We start from the raw sequence: 15,854 nt of genomic DNA on the forward strand, positions 1-15,854 counted from the left end.
GATTTCAAATTGTAATAAAATAAAATCTTAAATTTATTCGTCTAAAAAAGAGAATTTAATTATATTAGATTATATTATAAGGACAACATTAAATATTACTGCACTAAGATATCTCTAAAATGTTTTTCAGTTGCAATAATTTATCTTATAACCAATTTGATATTAAATACTGCAAATGGACTCTCAAAATGTATTTAAGTCGATTTATAACAATCCAGAAACGGACCACCTCCTGCAACTAAGATTCACTTACATCCAGTTACAGGTGTCCAAGCGCTATCTAAATAAAATGTAGTGAATCAAAACCAAAAAGAAAATTTAGATGTGATGATAACACACTAAACGAGCTTTTCACCAGAACTGACATGTAAAACGGAAAAATGGAGGTCATGAAAGTATGCTACAAGCAACCACAAGTGCTTGTGTTAAGCACGAAATGCTCGTGATTTTGATGTACAATAAATACATAAGCAATTCATCAATGGCCCGACCTGCAGCTGCCAGAAAACAGATCCATGCCTTCTCTGGAGCAATGCACAAAAGAACGAAAGGAACATAATCAGCAGCAGCAGAGTGGATCAATTTGCATCTGGCAGTATAAGGCGATCTTGGCCTTGTACTAACTTTGCTGATCGAATCAAGTCTCCCGTTTTAATCTGCGAAAGTACTTCTCTTCCAGCAGTTGTATATCTATGTATTGAAACAGCATATGTAGAAGAATTATATTAAAAGACATGTCTAAGTCTAACTCACACAGTAATATATCTACACAGTCTCATGTCATTAATTTCAACGGGAATTACGCATCATTTCGCGTTAGAGGGTTTCGGGGAATACCCAAAAACAGAAAATTGACCTTCGTCAAAAGACAACCCACCTAAGCCGGCCTGCAAGGGGAAAAGGATTTTATAGATATCATATTAAGAATGGGCAAAAGAAATAGCATTTGCGGCAAAGATAGAATCGTAACAAGATCACGTAGCATGAATTCAAAGATACAACAAAATACTCAAAATTATAGTACAACATACTGAACGTGTTTTTCATAGAATGATGCAAAATTCTGATTAGAATGAAAAGTAAAATATAATCGTGTTCCTTGATTGCACATTTTAAATGAATGAATTAGATAATCACATGTCAACTACGGACTAACATAGGCAATATCATATATGGATGCCAACCATAGGCATTAGATTGCAAACTATCCGATGATAGGTTAGGCTCGACTGAAAAATTCATAGAAAGACACTGTAGAATCTCAAAAGGGAGACATTTAGAGAATCTAGTATTTGAGGAGAGAACTTATCAAAAATCATTTACAAATCATTCCATTTAGTAGACAAATGAACAAAACTGTAGCACATGACTCACATTTCTCTTATCATAGAGATAGAAGAAAAACTGAGATGGTGAAGAATACTCATCAGAGTCCACACTATGTGCCATTGCAATTGCTCCATATACAGATAAAGGAAGCACGGGGAGCTCCCCATCCTATACCGATGGAAAAGAGAGAAAAAACAATAAAATATGCAAAGGCCAGAATTCTAATAACTGTAGATAACTGCCAATATCTACGAAACAGACCTGAACACTGAGAGTTGTCTTGTATAGTGGTTCAAACTGTCCAGAAGGCATTACTTCTAGGGGCACACTGTATCCATACCTCTCGGGTTCATTATCTGAAAGAATAGCTTGGTTTGTACATTTCAGCCTCACCCCATCATATCCACCATCAAGCACCTAAAAGAACAACTTGATATTTCAATTTGAAATTTCTGATAAATGATGACGTAACTAAAAAGGCAACAAGTATTTACTTTGAATTTTACAACATGTGTGATTTTAAAAAATAAATTGCCTATAAAGCTTTTTGTTGCCATTAGTTCAAACTTCAAATTAAGCAGATGCCAACATTTCCAAACAGAAAATGGAAAAGAACAAAGCACCAAGACAGATTTAGCTACCTTACCAATTTCGCAAAATTTCCTGCTGTCAGTGGAGCAGAATATCCATCAATGACAACCTAAACATGTCAATAGTGAATTGAACAGCATAGCCAAGCTTAAGAAACTCATACTCATTAACCGTTCCAAATTAAGGCATATGAATCAAATATAGAAGTATTCATACTAGAATATAATCAAGTGAAAAATCACCAATATCGAAGATTAAATAAAGGACCAATGGTGTTGTCAATGCGACATTTTACCATCAAAATGGTATCAGTTTTTGTTATGCTGGTCGATACAGTAAAGTGGGTGGATTACTTGTACATTTTTCTAGGCCCTATGTTGCAAATGTTGTCACAAATCCTTGCATCATAATGTGCTTTTAGTTGCTCCAGCCAAATCTTTCAAGGTCTCACTAGGCCAATAAGAGATATTGCCTAAGTAATCAATCCATCTATAAACTTGTTTCTCAATCCACCACTTATGTATCTTGACGTAGTGCACTTATAAATCTCTTCAAAGCCTACAGTATCATACAAGAGCAAGTAGTGCCTAAGCAGCTTAACAGTTGACTAGAAATGTTTCATCTCAGTTCATTAGATTTGTCGGCGTTTAGGCTAACGCTTTTATGAAGTTAGTTTTTTTTCCTGAAATATTTAGCTCTTTTACATATATATTGACTACAAGCACCGTTTATCTATTTCAATATGGAATCTGCTACAATGCTAGTTCTCATCCAAGGTCAAGCCCTCCTACAAGAAAATATCTTATCTCATATACAGAAATAGAAGTTTGCATGAGCTAATGTTAAACGTTTGTCATCCACAAAATCGACTTAGGCAAACCTGAACTGTAGCAAGGCTTTTTGGTTCACCGCCAGCTGTCGGAAAGAATGTGGAACCATCACCTCTCTCAATGGTGAATTCAACAGTTCCCCTCCCTGTTAACCTATAAAGTGCATAATATGTTATGCCTGATGTGAGCGTCAGTAAACATGCAATAGATTCCAGAACTTCAGCCTTTCCACCAAGGCAAAATATATACATTGATCAAAGCAATATATAGCAAAACAAACTGCAAGGAGATTGCGTACATAAGGCACTTTAACCTCCCTCCCCTTCTGATGCATAAGACACTTATTTTTATGTTTTCACGTCAAGAGTTGTTTACAAACAATCAATTTATCAATGCAGCTTTCCTGATACTGCAGCAATAGCATCATTAGAATGTAATACGGATTATGAGCCCCCCCCCCAAAACAACAACAAAAAAACACTAGAATATTGACATTGACATTAGCTTTCCAAAGGAAAGGCATTGCAAAAACCAAGAAATGCACAATATAATAAAATTCAAGAAGCTAGTCTAAAATAATTTCTATTTGGATAATTCAGCATATTTGTTCCAATTACAAACAAGCCATGTTGTGGTTGCCTGAAACAATTGTATATCTGATTAATGAATTACAAAACAGAGATAAGGAGACTAGAGATCTGTCAAGATGGATGAATGTATTGATAGACAGATGGATAGTTGAATGGAATCATATTTGATATATAGAAATTGTACGAATAGGCACCCCCATTCCTTTGATTGAAGTCTAAATTCCAATATAATGAATATGGAACATCATGCTATATTAGAATTTAAATTCGCCACTACCGTGAGGAAAATATGGAAAGCCTCTTTCTTAAATCAGAAAAGCTTTAGAATTATTGGGCTCCAGTTTCATCATTCATCCTCGAAAATTAACAATATCCTCGAACATTAGCAATACAAACAGAAATAACAATATATTTCTTTGCACCAAGCTAGCAATATGAAGTTAAACCATGATTTTTTTGTCCCTAAGTTTCATGGCCCTCAACAACATTTGGGCACAAAATTAACTTTATCGATATTAAAAAGCCAGTCTATATGCCCCACATTAGAATTACAAGCAACCAAGGTCCGCCGTACCGGGTCCGGTAGGCGTACCGGTTGCCTACCGGTCGGTATGGGCCGGTTCGTACCGTGCTCCGGGCGGTACGAACCAGGAAGCTCTTTCCCGCCGGAACCGGGGAAGAAGAAGAGAACCAGAGAGAGCGCGGGGAAGAGGGAAAGAGCCCACCTTCGGCCGCTATCGGAGAGCCGCGGAGGGGCGTCGGAGGGCGGTGGGGGGCGGCGGAGCCCGGCGGGGGATGGGGGAACCCGCGGGGGCAACCGATTTGCCAACTTCACTTAAAATCCCTAAATTAAAAAACGCGGCCGCGGCCGCGGCCTCCGCAGCGCCCCCGCGGGTTCCCCCATCCCCCGCCGGGCTCCGCCGCCCCCCACCGGCCTCCGACGCCCCTTCGCGGCTCTCCGATGGCGGCCGAAGGTGGGCTCCCTCCCTCTCTTCCCCGCGCTCTCTTTTTCTCCTCGTCTTCTTCGTCTCTGGCGAGGAACCGGCCTGTACCAGTTTCAACGGCTCCGGCGTACCGGTAGCTGGCCGGACCGGTTTGTACCGGCCCGTACCGGCCGGTACGGGCCGGTTCGGCATACGCTGCAAGCAACATTTCCTTGACATATGGCACTATCATCCATCTTCAATAACCAGTAATAGGACTTTGCAATGAAAGCAAAAGGAGCTAGAGAAAAATAAGGAGCAGAATTGCCAGAGGCAGAACTTCCACCAAATTTAATTTTTATGCCAGTTCCAACACCTTATAGTAGAAAAGATGCTTCAAGAGGTTAAATCCGAAACATGTCATGTCTTACCATTTTTTAAATAAACTTTCTGCCACTTATTTGTGTTAATGGGTTATAAATCCACATAGGATTTTTTTCAGTAGATAATCCACAGAGAATTTATGAAAACTATTTAAAGCACTTGTGAATTTCACCTATGGCTTTTAAATGCTTATGCATCTCTGTAGTCATTAAATGAATATACCAGAATATCAGAATAACTTTCAACATCCATAACAAACAAATGATATTGTACATCAAGTAACAATACCAAGTACTAACACATAGAAGTCAAATTACAGAACCAAAAAGTGAATGTCAAGTATTAATCTTGATACCAGGGCAGAAGGGGAAGAGGAGGAGGGAGGAGGTGGGGAGAGAGCTCGATGTCACCTTGGATATTTCAAGTACTGCTCAGGCAATAGAAATGACAATCCTGGAGCCTATACCACGAAGTGCACATATTAGACATCCATAAGTTTAAGATGTTACTATAATAGGATGTTTTTGTCTTCTCACTCACATTTTCTAGTGTTCATAATATAACATGAAATAATGTTACCTGCAATAACTCCAGTTCCGCAACAGTGTCAAGAGATAAAGACAGACCTAAAGATACCTTATCTGGGTCCTTTTCCTTTATAAACTCAATGAGGTTCTGCAATCCCCCCTGAAAAATTTACAAAAAAAATAATGTAGTCAATAACAAATCTTCTTTTAACTAGGTTGACCTCCATCTTCTATAACATTACATGGGATCCCAAAATCAAAACAGTAGTAGTGTCAATAAGAAACCAAAAACCAGATGGACAATATTGAGCTCCAGCATCAATTTGGAACCAATTTTTATGAAAAAAACTGCATTTTTTTCTTTTGACGACTGATGCACCTTTCCATCTAGAAGAGAAGCATACAGCATAGAACCCTTTTCCTTAAATTCTTTTGGTATACTGCCCAAGATTGATTCTTGCTCCTCAGTTGCAATCTGAAGACCAGAACAACTCTAGTTTAGTAGTAGATTCCATTGTTAGGAAAAGCAAACAGTGTATATCAGTAACTTTAGTATATATTCACAGGATTCTTTACTGAAATTGCGTAAAAGTTATAAGTTTTGCATATGCAAATTCAAATCTTTTAACTATAATATCTGGCCATATTAGGACACTGATTAAAAACTACAGCCATCCAAACAATACAGACTACATTATATGCCTACCAACAGATGTCATTAATTTTTTGTTGGGAAAGAAAAAGCAATATGACAGGAAGAAAAACAATGTCAAATGCAAGCCATTTGCTCATAACATTATGCAACATGTGATCATGGAAGCATAATTTCATCACCATAGTAATTCCTTGATTTATGGAAAGAATATTCATTGTCCGTTAAGTCCACAAAAAATCATCTTAATTATTCTCTAAATTTTCTCTAAAGAGTTCAAGCATGACTTAACATAAGTAAAAGTTTTTTAAAGTGATCTACAAAAGCACAATGATTATTGACCAAGACATCAATTATTCCTCTAATGGTACCTGAAGTAGACACTTAATTTTTTCATGAACCCTAGAAATCTATAATCCGTCTAATACTATCTAATGAGCTGTAATTTTTTTGTTCTTCAAATGATCCCAGAACCTGGCAGTTTTGCACCCCAAACAAACCGAATAGATTAAGAAGATATCCACATATTTCATCCCTCACTGTCCAAATCAACCATGGATTAGACTCAACAGGTAAAGATTGCTGCCCTTCAGCATCAACAAAGGAATATTGAAGCACTTCCCATTTTCACCACATGCAAGAACCATCTTGTGCTTAGTAAATGGAAACAGTACCAATGACATTATGTGTAACAATTATACCATGTTTCCAGCCTAGCTTCTAAAGGTTGTCAAGCATGGGCTTTCAAGAAAAAACACCAAGTTATAACAAATATTTCCATGATAGCTTTTATTTGCAAATTAGTTCAAGAATTGAATATGACAAGCCATGACTAGTCAAGAACATAGTGAGCCCCACAACAATGTCCCCTTTGACCTCCTTTTTCCAGCACATTATCCATCCTGGATGAATTGGATGAACTGAAGGCTCTACTCAAATCCAAGCACCTCTATTTTTCAGTCTAAATGACCACTAAATCACCACCATCCAGGGGATAGACATACATTCAACCTGTTCATGTAACGTCTTCACTCCCTTCCTCAAATTTTTAAGCTTGCCATAGAATACTCCAGTCAAAGAGAGAACCAGGCTATACCTCTGCAAACTCCTGTCTTCCCTATGCTTTCCAAGTCTTAACCTCTAGGACCATTTTCCTGGAGATGCTAGGTTCATGCCTCTTAATTCACTTGTTCATGTTTTATTACTTCCTTTTGAGTATCTTCAAATTCTACCAATCGAAGGAGAATGCCACTAACTTTAATTTATCAAATCTAATTGATGATATTAGCACAGTAAAGATATATAGATTGAAACAAAAAAAAGAACAATTCTGCAGTGTACGACCTACTTTGAAGAACATTTCGATAGAAATGTTCGACTGATGCTTAAATGAATTATATCGCCGTTATGGAAATAGAGACAAATTAATCAATCAAGTCAATATGTTCATAGCTGACAGCAGCATAAATTTCTAAATATATACAGGTTAGCGACATTTTGTGCATATGAATAGTGCCCACAAGCTCTGTAAGGCATCACCTTTATTGCTTTCTTGACATCACCTTCCATTGTACCATAAGGCTTTCTCTGAGGTATTCTTAACAAGTATGAGATGTCCTCCAGAGACTCCTACAGGAAAGGTCAGATAGGTAATGCAGACATAGCAACATACTCTTAGCACGAATCGCCATCACATATGACTAACAGAACTTCAAAGCAAATATATGTACCTGTATTGCTTTCATGTTAGCATTGGCAGGAATAGCCCTCCTCAACGCAAGTTCTCCAGTTCTTGGAACCTTGGTGTCAGGTGAATAAAGCACTGCATTTGCAGTAGAAGCCAACCATGGGCTCCAATTGCTCATAGATAGTGGAAATGATATTTGAGCAAATATGAGCATTGCAGCAATTGCACACTCATGTCCCTTCAGTCCATGATATAACCATGAGAAGACTGATGATGTTGGAATACGACATGGATCTGAAGACTCCTGGAAGAGTTAAACACTACAGCCTTGATAAGCAGTCCATCCTAGGTTCAAGAAAAATCATCAAATAAAAACCATTGATTTCATCTATATTAGCACATTCCAGCACCTGTGAAATTGCAGAAACATGGTGCTGCAAGCGAATCATGTGATTTCTCGCTATTAGCTTTTTGTATCTGTAAAACTGCAACTTTTTTATTTCGAAATTAATATGGATCATAACATGTGCGCCTTTAAGGTGAAAACTTGAAACGAAAAAATATAGTTAAAATAAGAAATGAGAGGTCAAAAGCATAACTTTTTAAAGAACTTTTTGTTGGAATCAAACAAATTTTGTGGGAAGAAAACAAGAGAAGAAAGTTGTTCTCTTGATGAATAGTGAAAAAAAAATAGCAAGCCAATGGGTTGTACTACAAATAAACTTTTCTTCTCAGGTTCTCATATATTTAAAACAACAAGTTACATGACCCTTATATAGGCCCTCCAAAGCTAATCCGAGATTAAGAGTATTAATCTCGTTAGCATTCCCTAAGCATCAAATAACCACCGGATAAAGAGAAAAACCATCTCCCCATGCCACTTGGGAAACCAAAAGACATTTGACGCTTAGGAATTACAAACATAGGGAAACAACACATCATAAATGACTTGGGAAAATAAAAGGTCTAGCTTAATTTCTAACATCCCCCCTTAAGCTAGACTTTGACCATGCCAAGTTTCTTCTTCAATTTGTTAAATGCATCAACTTTTAATGCCTTGGTGAAAATATCCGCCATTTGATCTTCCGTTTTGCAATACTTGATCTCAATCTCTCCATCTTTGACCAAATCTCGAATAAAATGATACTTGATTCGAATATGCTTGGCTGCTTGCTTTTTCCATGAAAGACTGGATTTTTTGTAAGTGCAATAGCCGAACTATTATCACAAAACAGTTTTGTTCTTTCATTTTGAGAATGCTTGAGTTCTTGTAGAATCCACCTTAGCCATAATGCTTGACAACCCGCTAAGGCTAAGGAAATATACTCCGCTTCCGCCGTAGAGAGTGCCACAATTGGTTGTTTTTTTGATGCCCATGAGATAGCACCTGAACCAATATGAAAAACAAAGCCAGAAGTGATTTTGCTATCATCAATACTTCCACTCCAATCACTATCACTGTAGCCAACCAAGCTTGAATTTGAAACTCTTGCATAGTGTATGCCATAATCAATTGTTCCACGTACATATCGTAGGATTCTTTTAGCAACCTCCCAATGGATTCTCCTTGGTGACTCCATGAATCTGCTTATTAGGCTTACAGCAAACATGAGATCCGGCCTTGTTGCAGTCAAGTACATAAGACTACCAACAAGACTTCTACAAAGAGTTGCATCAATCATTCTTTTGTCATCATCCTTAGTTAGCTTCAACCCAACTTCCATTAGAGTGCTTACAGGTGAAGCATTTTCCATATGAAACTTCTTCAACAAATCACGTGCATATTTCTTTGAGATATAAGAATCCCATCTTTATTCTGCTTTACCTCAATTCCAAGGAAGAAATGAAGAAAACCCATGTCGGTCATCTCAAACTCATGCATCATATTTCTTTTAAAATCTTCACATATGCTAAGATTTGCCGGTAAAAATTAAGTCATCAACATAGAGGCAAATGATAAGAATATCACCTTGAGTGTTCTTCTTTGAGTAGAGTGTGTGCTCAAAAGGACACCTTTTGAGTAGTGGTTTTTCTACGATCCGCTTGCTTGAACGGCTTGATTGAGTTATACCAAGACCTTGGAGCTTGTTTTAGGCCATATAAAGCTTTGTTGAGCCAGCAAACCTTGTTCTCTTCACCTTTCTTCACATAACCTGGTGGTTGGTCAATGTATATCTCCTCTTCTAGAACTCCATTCAAAAATGCCGATTTGACATCCATTTGAAAAACTTTCCAACTTCTTTGCGCCGCCAAAGCTAGAACCATGCGAATTGTTTCAAGGCGAGCAACAGGAGCGAAGACTTCATGGAAATCAATTCCATATTTTTGCTTGTACCCTTTTGCAACAAGTCGTGCTTTGTGTTTTTCAACTTCTCCATTTGCATTTAGCTTTGTTTTGTATACCCATTTCACACCAATAGAATGCTTACCACTTGGAAGCTCCATGAGTTCCCAAGTGTTATTTCTTTGAATAGAATCAATTTCTTGATCCATAGCATGCCTCCACTTGTCTTCTTGAGATGCTTCTTCAAAAGTAAGATGATCGGCATCAGCAAATAAAGCAAAATTAGTCATGTCTTCTTCAGAGAGTCTCCTAGACATTTCATAAATGTCCCTTATGCTTTTGGTTTTTCTTGGAGCATTTGAATCACTTGAGGATGATGATGAGGATGGAGAAGAAGATGAAGAGGAAAGTGGGGTTATATCCTCTTCATTTCTTGCACCATCACCACCATTCAATTCTTTGTCTTCATTAACATCAACCATGATTGATTCTTCATTCCTATGGTCGCCATCCCAATCCCAAGATTCTTCTTCATTGAAGTTGACATCTCGACTAATGATAATTTTCTTGGTGATGGAATTGAACAACTTATAGGCTTTGAAATTTTCACAATAACCAAGAAGAATGCACTTTTCAGATTTGTCATCTAGCTTGCCTCTTTTCTCATCTGGCACATGCGAATAAGCAATACTACCAAATACTCGTGACTAACACAAGGTTTAAAACCACTCCAAGCTTTTTGAGGAGTTTTTCCTTGAACACTTTTGGATGAAGCACGGTTCAAGAGATAAACCGCATATGCCACAGCTTCCGCCCAAAAATGATTGCTTATTCTTTTTGATTTCAGCATGCTTCTAGCCATCTCCATGATGGTTCTATTTTTTCTTTCGGCAACGCCATTTTGTTGTGGAGTGTATCGAGTTGTGAGTTGATGCCAAATGCCATTTGCTTTAAGATAATCCACAAACTCATGGGAAATGTACTCACCACCCCGATCGGAACGCAAAGTTTTTAGCATGAAACCACTTTGCTTCTCAACCAAGGCTTTAAAGGTTTTGAAAAAACCAAGAACTTCTGATTTTTCTTTGAAAAAATACACCCATTTTTTCTACTGAAGTCATCAATGAATGTGAGAAAGTATCGGTTACCTCCAAGAGAAGTTGTCCTCATAGGTCCGCAGAGATCTGAGTGTACCAATTCAAGAGGCTTTGATGCACGCCATACTTTTCCTACCGAAAAAGAGTGTCGATGGTGTTTCCCAAGTGCACATCCTTCACAAACTTGATCATGCATAATGATATTAGGCATGCCACGCACCATATGATTCTTACACATATGAGTTAAAGTGGAAAAACTCAAGTGCCCATAGCGCAGATGCCATAGCCATGATGAATCTTTGATGATGGTGTTGAAGCAAGGAAGACCTCCATGTTGCATCTTCAATGGAAACATTTTGTTTGGAGTCATTTTCACCTTGGCAATAAGAGCATTGTTCATGTCTTTAATTTCACATGAATCATCTTTGAATTGAATATTGTGCCCCTTCTTTAAAAGTTGCCCAACACTTAAGAGATTGTGTTTTAGGCCAGGAACATAGAAGACATTAGCCATATGCTTAATGTCGCCATTCTTGGTATGGACAAGAATATCTCCGCTTCCTTTCACCAAAAGCTTATTATCTTCACCCGTTCTGACTTCACTTTGGAGAGATTCATCCAAAGTTGCAAAAGCATTTCTATTCCCCGTCATGTGGTTACTACAACCACTATCAAGATACCAAACATCAAGAGAATTAGATTCTTGTGCCAAACAGGCAAGAAAGAGAGTACCTTCTTCTTGAGTTTGATCTTTCTCTTGCATGAAATTTGTCTCCTTGTTATTTTCTTCTGTCATTTTCTTTCTACAAAACTTGATAGTGTGGCCAAACTTTTGACAATGATAGCATTGAACTTGAGATAGAGAAGATCGACCTCTGCCTCTTCCTCTTGTGTTGAAAGATGATCCATATTCTTGTACTTGATTTCTTTCTCTAATGTTTCTTCCTCTTCCAAGATTTCCACGCCCCCCCCACGTTGGCCACCTCGAGTTGAAGTTTGTGCTTGAAAGGCTTGCTCAAATGAGGGTGGAGTAGCTTGAACAATACGATGCTCATGAGGTTGTAAAGAACCTAAAAGACTTTCCATGGTTAGAGTGGATAAGTCTTTTGATTCTTCGATGGCCACAACAACATGATCAAATTTTCTTGTCATACTTCGTAGAATTTTCTCTACAACTCTTTGTTCTTCAACTTGGTCACCATTTATCTTCATTTGATTGACGATAGATGTGACACGGTTAAAGAATTCTTCAACCGTCTCATTCTCCTTCATTCGCAACATATCAAACTCACTCCTTAGAGTTTGCAAACGAACCATCTTAACTTTTTCAGATCCTCTATAGGCAACATATAGAATTTTTCAAGCTTCTTTGGCGGTGGTAGCTTGAGAAATCCTCTCAAAGATAACCTCATCAACGGCTTGATAAATAAAAAACAACGCCTTTTTGTCCTTCTTGCGATTGTCCTTCAACTCATGCAATTGTTATTGAGTAAGAGAGGCTTCATTATCGAAGTCGACAAAACCCTTCTCTACAATATCCCATAATTCTTGGGATCCATAATGAACCTTCATTTGAAGACTCCATTGGCTATAATTCTTTCCGGTGAATTTGGGAAGTTGTGGTTGCAACATATGGGAAGACATCAAGATAAACTTGTAACCTTGCTCTGATACCAATTTGTTGGAATCAAACAAATTTTGTGGGAAGAAAACAAGAGAAGAAAGTTGTTCTCTTGATGAATAGTGAAAAAAAAATAGCAAGCCAATGGGTTGTACTACAAATAAACTTTTCTTCTCAGGTTCTCATATATTTAAAACAACAAGTTACATGACCCTTATATAGGCCCTCCAAAGCTAATCCGAGATTAAGAGTATTAATCTCGTTAGCATTCCCTAAGCATCAAATAACCACCTGATAAAGAGAAAAACCATCTCCCCATGCCACTTGGGAAACCAAAAGACATTTGACGCTTAGGAATTACAAACATAGGGAAACAACACATCATAAATGACTTGGGAAAATAAAAGGTCTAGCTTAATTTCTAACACTTTTTTTACTCTCTCACCGTTCTTTTGTGCTATAGATCCAGGATAAATTTGATCACTTTATTTTTTTTGGGGAATTTTCACACTTGCCTCCCATTATTCAAATTTAGCATCCAAGCCAAGACTCTTTTCATCAATCAACATTATGCCATTTGTAAACAGAACACACCAAATCAAATCTTCCTCAAAAACTGCTGGTACTTATAACTTATTCAGAGAGATATTGCTCAGTCTGTCAGCATAACTGCAATGTGACTACACAACCTTTTTTTAATACCCAGCAAATTACCTCTTCTTGCTACAATATCATATGATCTGTTCAAATCATGGGAACACATCTATCACTTCACAAAAGTTCAAGAAGAAGGAAAAAGAAACTTGTGAATCAATCTATAGAATCCTGGTTCGAAACCGGATTATTTCAAAAAAAAAAAAAAAAATCGCTCGAATCACAAAGTCAGCACACACTATATGTTTACTATTTATAAGGTCAAACCAACCCTACTGCTAACCATGGAACAAATTCAAGCCAAGAAGCGCATATCTCAGATTGGTTCTTGCACATATCAATAGGTATTCGAAGATAATGGATATATGAAATCAACAATTTCTATTAAGACAAATTATATCTCCAAACAAAATGTCTCTCATTCAGAACAATCAGGCGCATCCAGAGCGGAGAACAAAAGTAACGAATGTTGTCATATAAAGAAGAGAAAGAAAAAAAAAGAAGAACATCTGAGGAGTAAGGAAAAGAAAAGATAGAAAGAAAGAAAGAAACGGAGATCAAAGATGTCGTCAGCAGAGAAGGAACCCACTCACCCGAGGGGACGAGCGGTTCTTGGACGAGGCGGCGGCGGAGATTCGAACGCGAGCAGCCCTCTTCCGGTCCGTCGGCTGCCAAAGAAGAGGGGAGGGGACATGAGGAGCTGGCCGCTTCTTCCTGAGAGGAGGAAGGGCGGAGGCGTCGGACGAGAGAGAGACATGATAGTAGGCGAACGCCAGGGGAGCCGCCGCCATGGAGATCGGGGAGAAAATAGCCGTTACCGGTGGTAGCGGTGGTGCCGGGGGTTTCTTTCCTCTTCTACTCTTGCCGCATTATCCAGTTCGGTCCACCGCAGACCATCATCCCCTCTCAAATTAATTCTTCATCTTCTGGACGATAACGCTATAACAATTTTTATTTTTGCCCTAATAGCCATTTCAATATACTAAAATTTCAAAGATACCTCCGCGACTTCCACCAAAACGTTACAATTAGTAAATCGAGAGCGAGTGCAATTAATCCCTTTTTATTAATATAATTAATCATAGCAGTATTGTGACGATCTTATACACATACCTCAAATATGTTATTTATGCATATGTTTATTGAAATCATTTCTTTATTCTTCTTGATATCCTGGGTGACCGGAATTATTGAAATTGTTTATCTTCTTCCCCGTTTGGTTCCATGCCCCTATAAAATGTGAACCAAAAATAATCCAAATTTTTAGTCTATTAATATGTCAAAATAATCCGTAAAAAAAAATCATTCCCGCTCTATATCATTATTCCCTTCACAACAAATATTGAAATAGCGTTCCGAAGCATCCTTTCATCCCTCCCTTTTTCTTTTTTTCTTTTTTTTGTAGTGCATCGGCTCTTCCAACTCTTTCCGTTGTCATTGCTTCAAAAAACATAGATAGCTCGATTTTGATGGTTATTTGTTCTTATTATATATGCATGTATGTATGTATATATATGCATGTATATATACATGCATATATATATATATATATAGGGAACTGATAACCTACTCTCTGTTATGGTATGTTATCAATCTACCTATTTTTCATTAGACAAAAAACCCTTATACAAACCTAACTCGTTATTTTTTCGGGTTCACAATCAATCTAGTTGGTTTTCCAAAGGCTTACCAACCAAAACCTATACCAATTGTTTTCCATGTTCACAATTAACCTAGTTGGTTTTCCAAAGGTTCACCAACCAAAATCTTTACAAAGTCCAATTAAGGTTTGGACCCAACCTTTTCCCAAGTTTCAGCAGCTGAAACTTGTTACAAGATAAGTATAAAAAGAGTTAAAGTATAAAAACTACTGCCCAATAAATAAAAATATAACTGATCAAGGAGAACAATACAGCATTGTTGGTGATTTGAATGCTGTCGTGGATGCTTCACCAACTTCCAGAGCTATAGATTTGACGTTGAATACTTGCAATAGACACTCTTAAGCTTTTCACTTGGTTGCTTACTCCTATGCTCTGGTTTTTGGATCTCTTTTATGATTTGGACATTTGGATAGCATAGCTCTCTACTATCTGAGGTAGTTCCCTTGTATTTATAGTCTTTGATGTGGCAGAAACTTGATTCTGGCCGTTGGAGACAAAATAGAGCCGTTGGGAGTAAAAAACTAGCAGTTATCCCTTCCAACAGTTTTTGAGTCGACTCGAGCAGATCTTGAGTTGACTCGGCTGAAGCAGGAGTCGACTCGAGCTTGTCGGGAGTTGACTCAAGCTCGAGCTCTTCAAAATTGAATTTCTGTCTTTTCCTGCGGGAGTCGGCTCACGCTTGAGTCGATTCAAGCTTGAGTCGGCTCGAGTACTGTTCATCTGAAAATGTGTTTCTGTCTTACTCTGCGGGAGTCAACTCACGAGCTGCTTGAGTCGACTCGAGAATTGCTTGAGTTAGTTCACGAACTACTTGAGTTAGCTCGAGCTCTGTGCATGGATTTGATGAAGCAGTTGTTCCATTTTGTTCATTAAGGTTTGGACCCAACCTTTTCCCAAGTTTCAGCAGCTGAAACTTGTTACAAGATAAGTATAAAAAGAGTTAAAGTATAAAAACTACTGCCCAATAAATAAAAATATAACTGATCAAGGAGAACCATACAGCATTGTTGGTGATTTGAAT

The 15,854-nt window shown here is 37.8% G+C and overlaps 2 protein-coding genes across 7 annotated transcripts; both read right to left on the bottom strand.

The window, feature by feature from the left end:
• Positions 1-178: 178 nt before the first annotated feature.
• LOC103721055 (peptidyl-prolyl cis-trans isomerase CYP37, chloroplastic) lies at positions 179-14,101 on the bottom strand. Of its 6 annotated transcripts, XM_039125774.1 has the most exons (13): positions 13,763-14,100; positions 7,924-7,998; positions 7,557-7,817; positions 7,366-7,455; positions 5,554-5,649; positions 5,227-5,334; positions 5,058-5,107; positions 2,801-2,903; positions 1,976-2,029; positions 1,591-1,746; positions 1,375-1,497; positions 838-887; positions 179-690 (listed from the first exon to the last, which is right to left on the bottom strand). In XM_039125774.1, exons 1-13 carry the CDS (start codon positions 13,958-13,960, stop codon positions 579-581), a joined length of 1,476 nt encoding a protein of 491 aa, XP_038981702.1. In that variant the 5' UTR covers positions 13,961-14,100; the 3' UTR covers positions 179-578. The 6 variants fall into 6 exon arrangements, with proteins under 6 accessions (XP_038981702.1, XP_038981705.1, XP_038981703.1 ...); XM_039125777.1 differs by lacking the exon at positions 1,375-1,497 and having other exon boundaries at positions 13,763-14,101; XM_039125775.1 differs by lacking the exon at positions 1,976-2,029.
• LOC120110532 (secreted RxLR effector protein 161-like) lies at positions 8,514-9,292 on the bottom strand. The gene has a single exon (XM_039125780.1). It carries the CDS (start codon positions 9,265-9,267, stop codon positions 8,563-8,565), a length of 705 nt encoding a protein of 234 aa, XP_038981708.1. The 5' UTR covers positions 9,268-9,292; the 3' UTR covers positions 8,514-8,562.
• Positions 14,102-15,854: the final 1,753 nt, after the last annotated feature.

The sequence above is a fragment of the Phoenix dactylifera genome, chromosome 4, assembly GCF_009389715.1.
Source record: "Phoenix dactylifera cultivar Barhee BC4 chromosome 4, palm_55x_up_171113_PBpolish2nd_filt_p, whole genome shotgun sequence".
In the NCBI taxonomy this organism is placed as follows: Eukaryota; Viridiplantae; Streptophyta; class Magnoliopsida; order Arecales; family Arecaceae; genus Phoenix; species Phoenix dactylifera.

Bases quoted from the DNA above. Each gene is read 5' to 3' on its own strand.
- LOC120110532 (XM_039125780.1), bottom strand. From the start codon at position 9,267: ATGGAAAATGCTTCACCTGTAAGCACTCTAATGGAAGTTGGGTTGAAG.
- LOC103721055 (XM_039125774.1), bottom strand. From the start codon at position 13,960: ATGGCGGCGGCTCCCCTGGCGTTCGCCTACTATCATGTCTCTCTCTCG. The intron at 5,335-5,553 runs GTGCATCAGTCG...TAAATTTTTCAG, and splicing joins CTTCTCTTCTAGATGGAAAG to GGGGGATTGCAGAACCTCAT. The intron at 1,498-1,590 runs GTCTGTTTCGTA...CCATCGGTATAG, and splicing joins AGACAACTCTCAGTGTTCAG to GATGGGGAGCTCCCCGTGCT.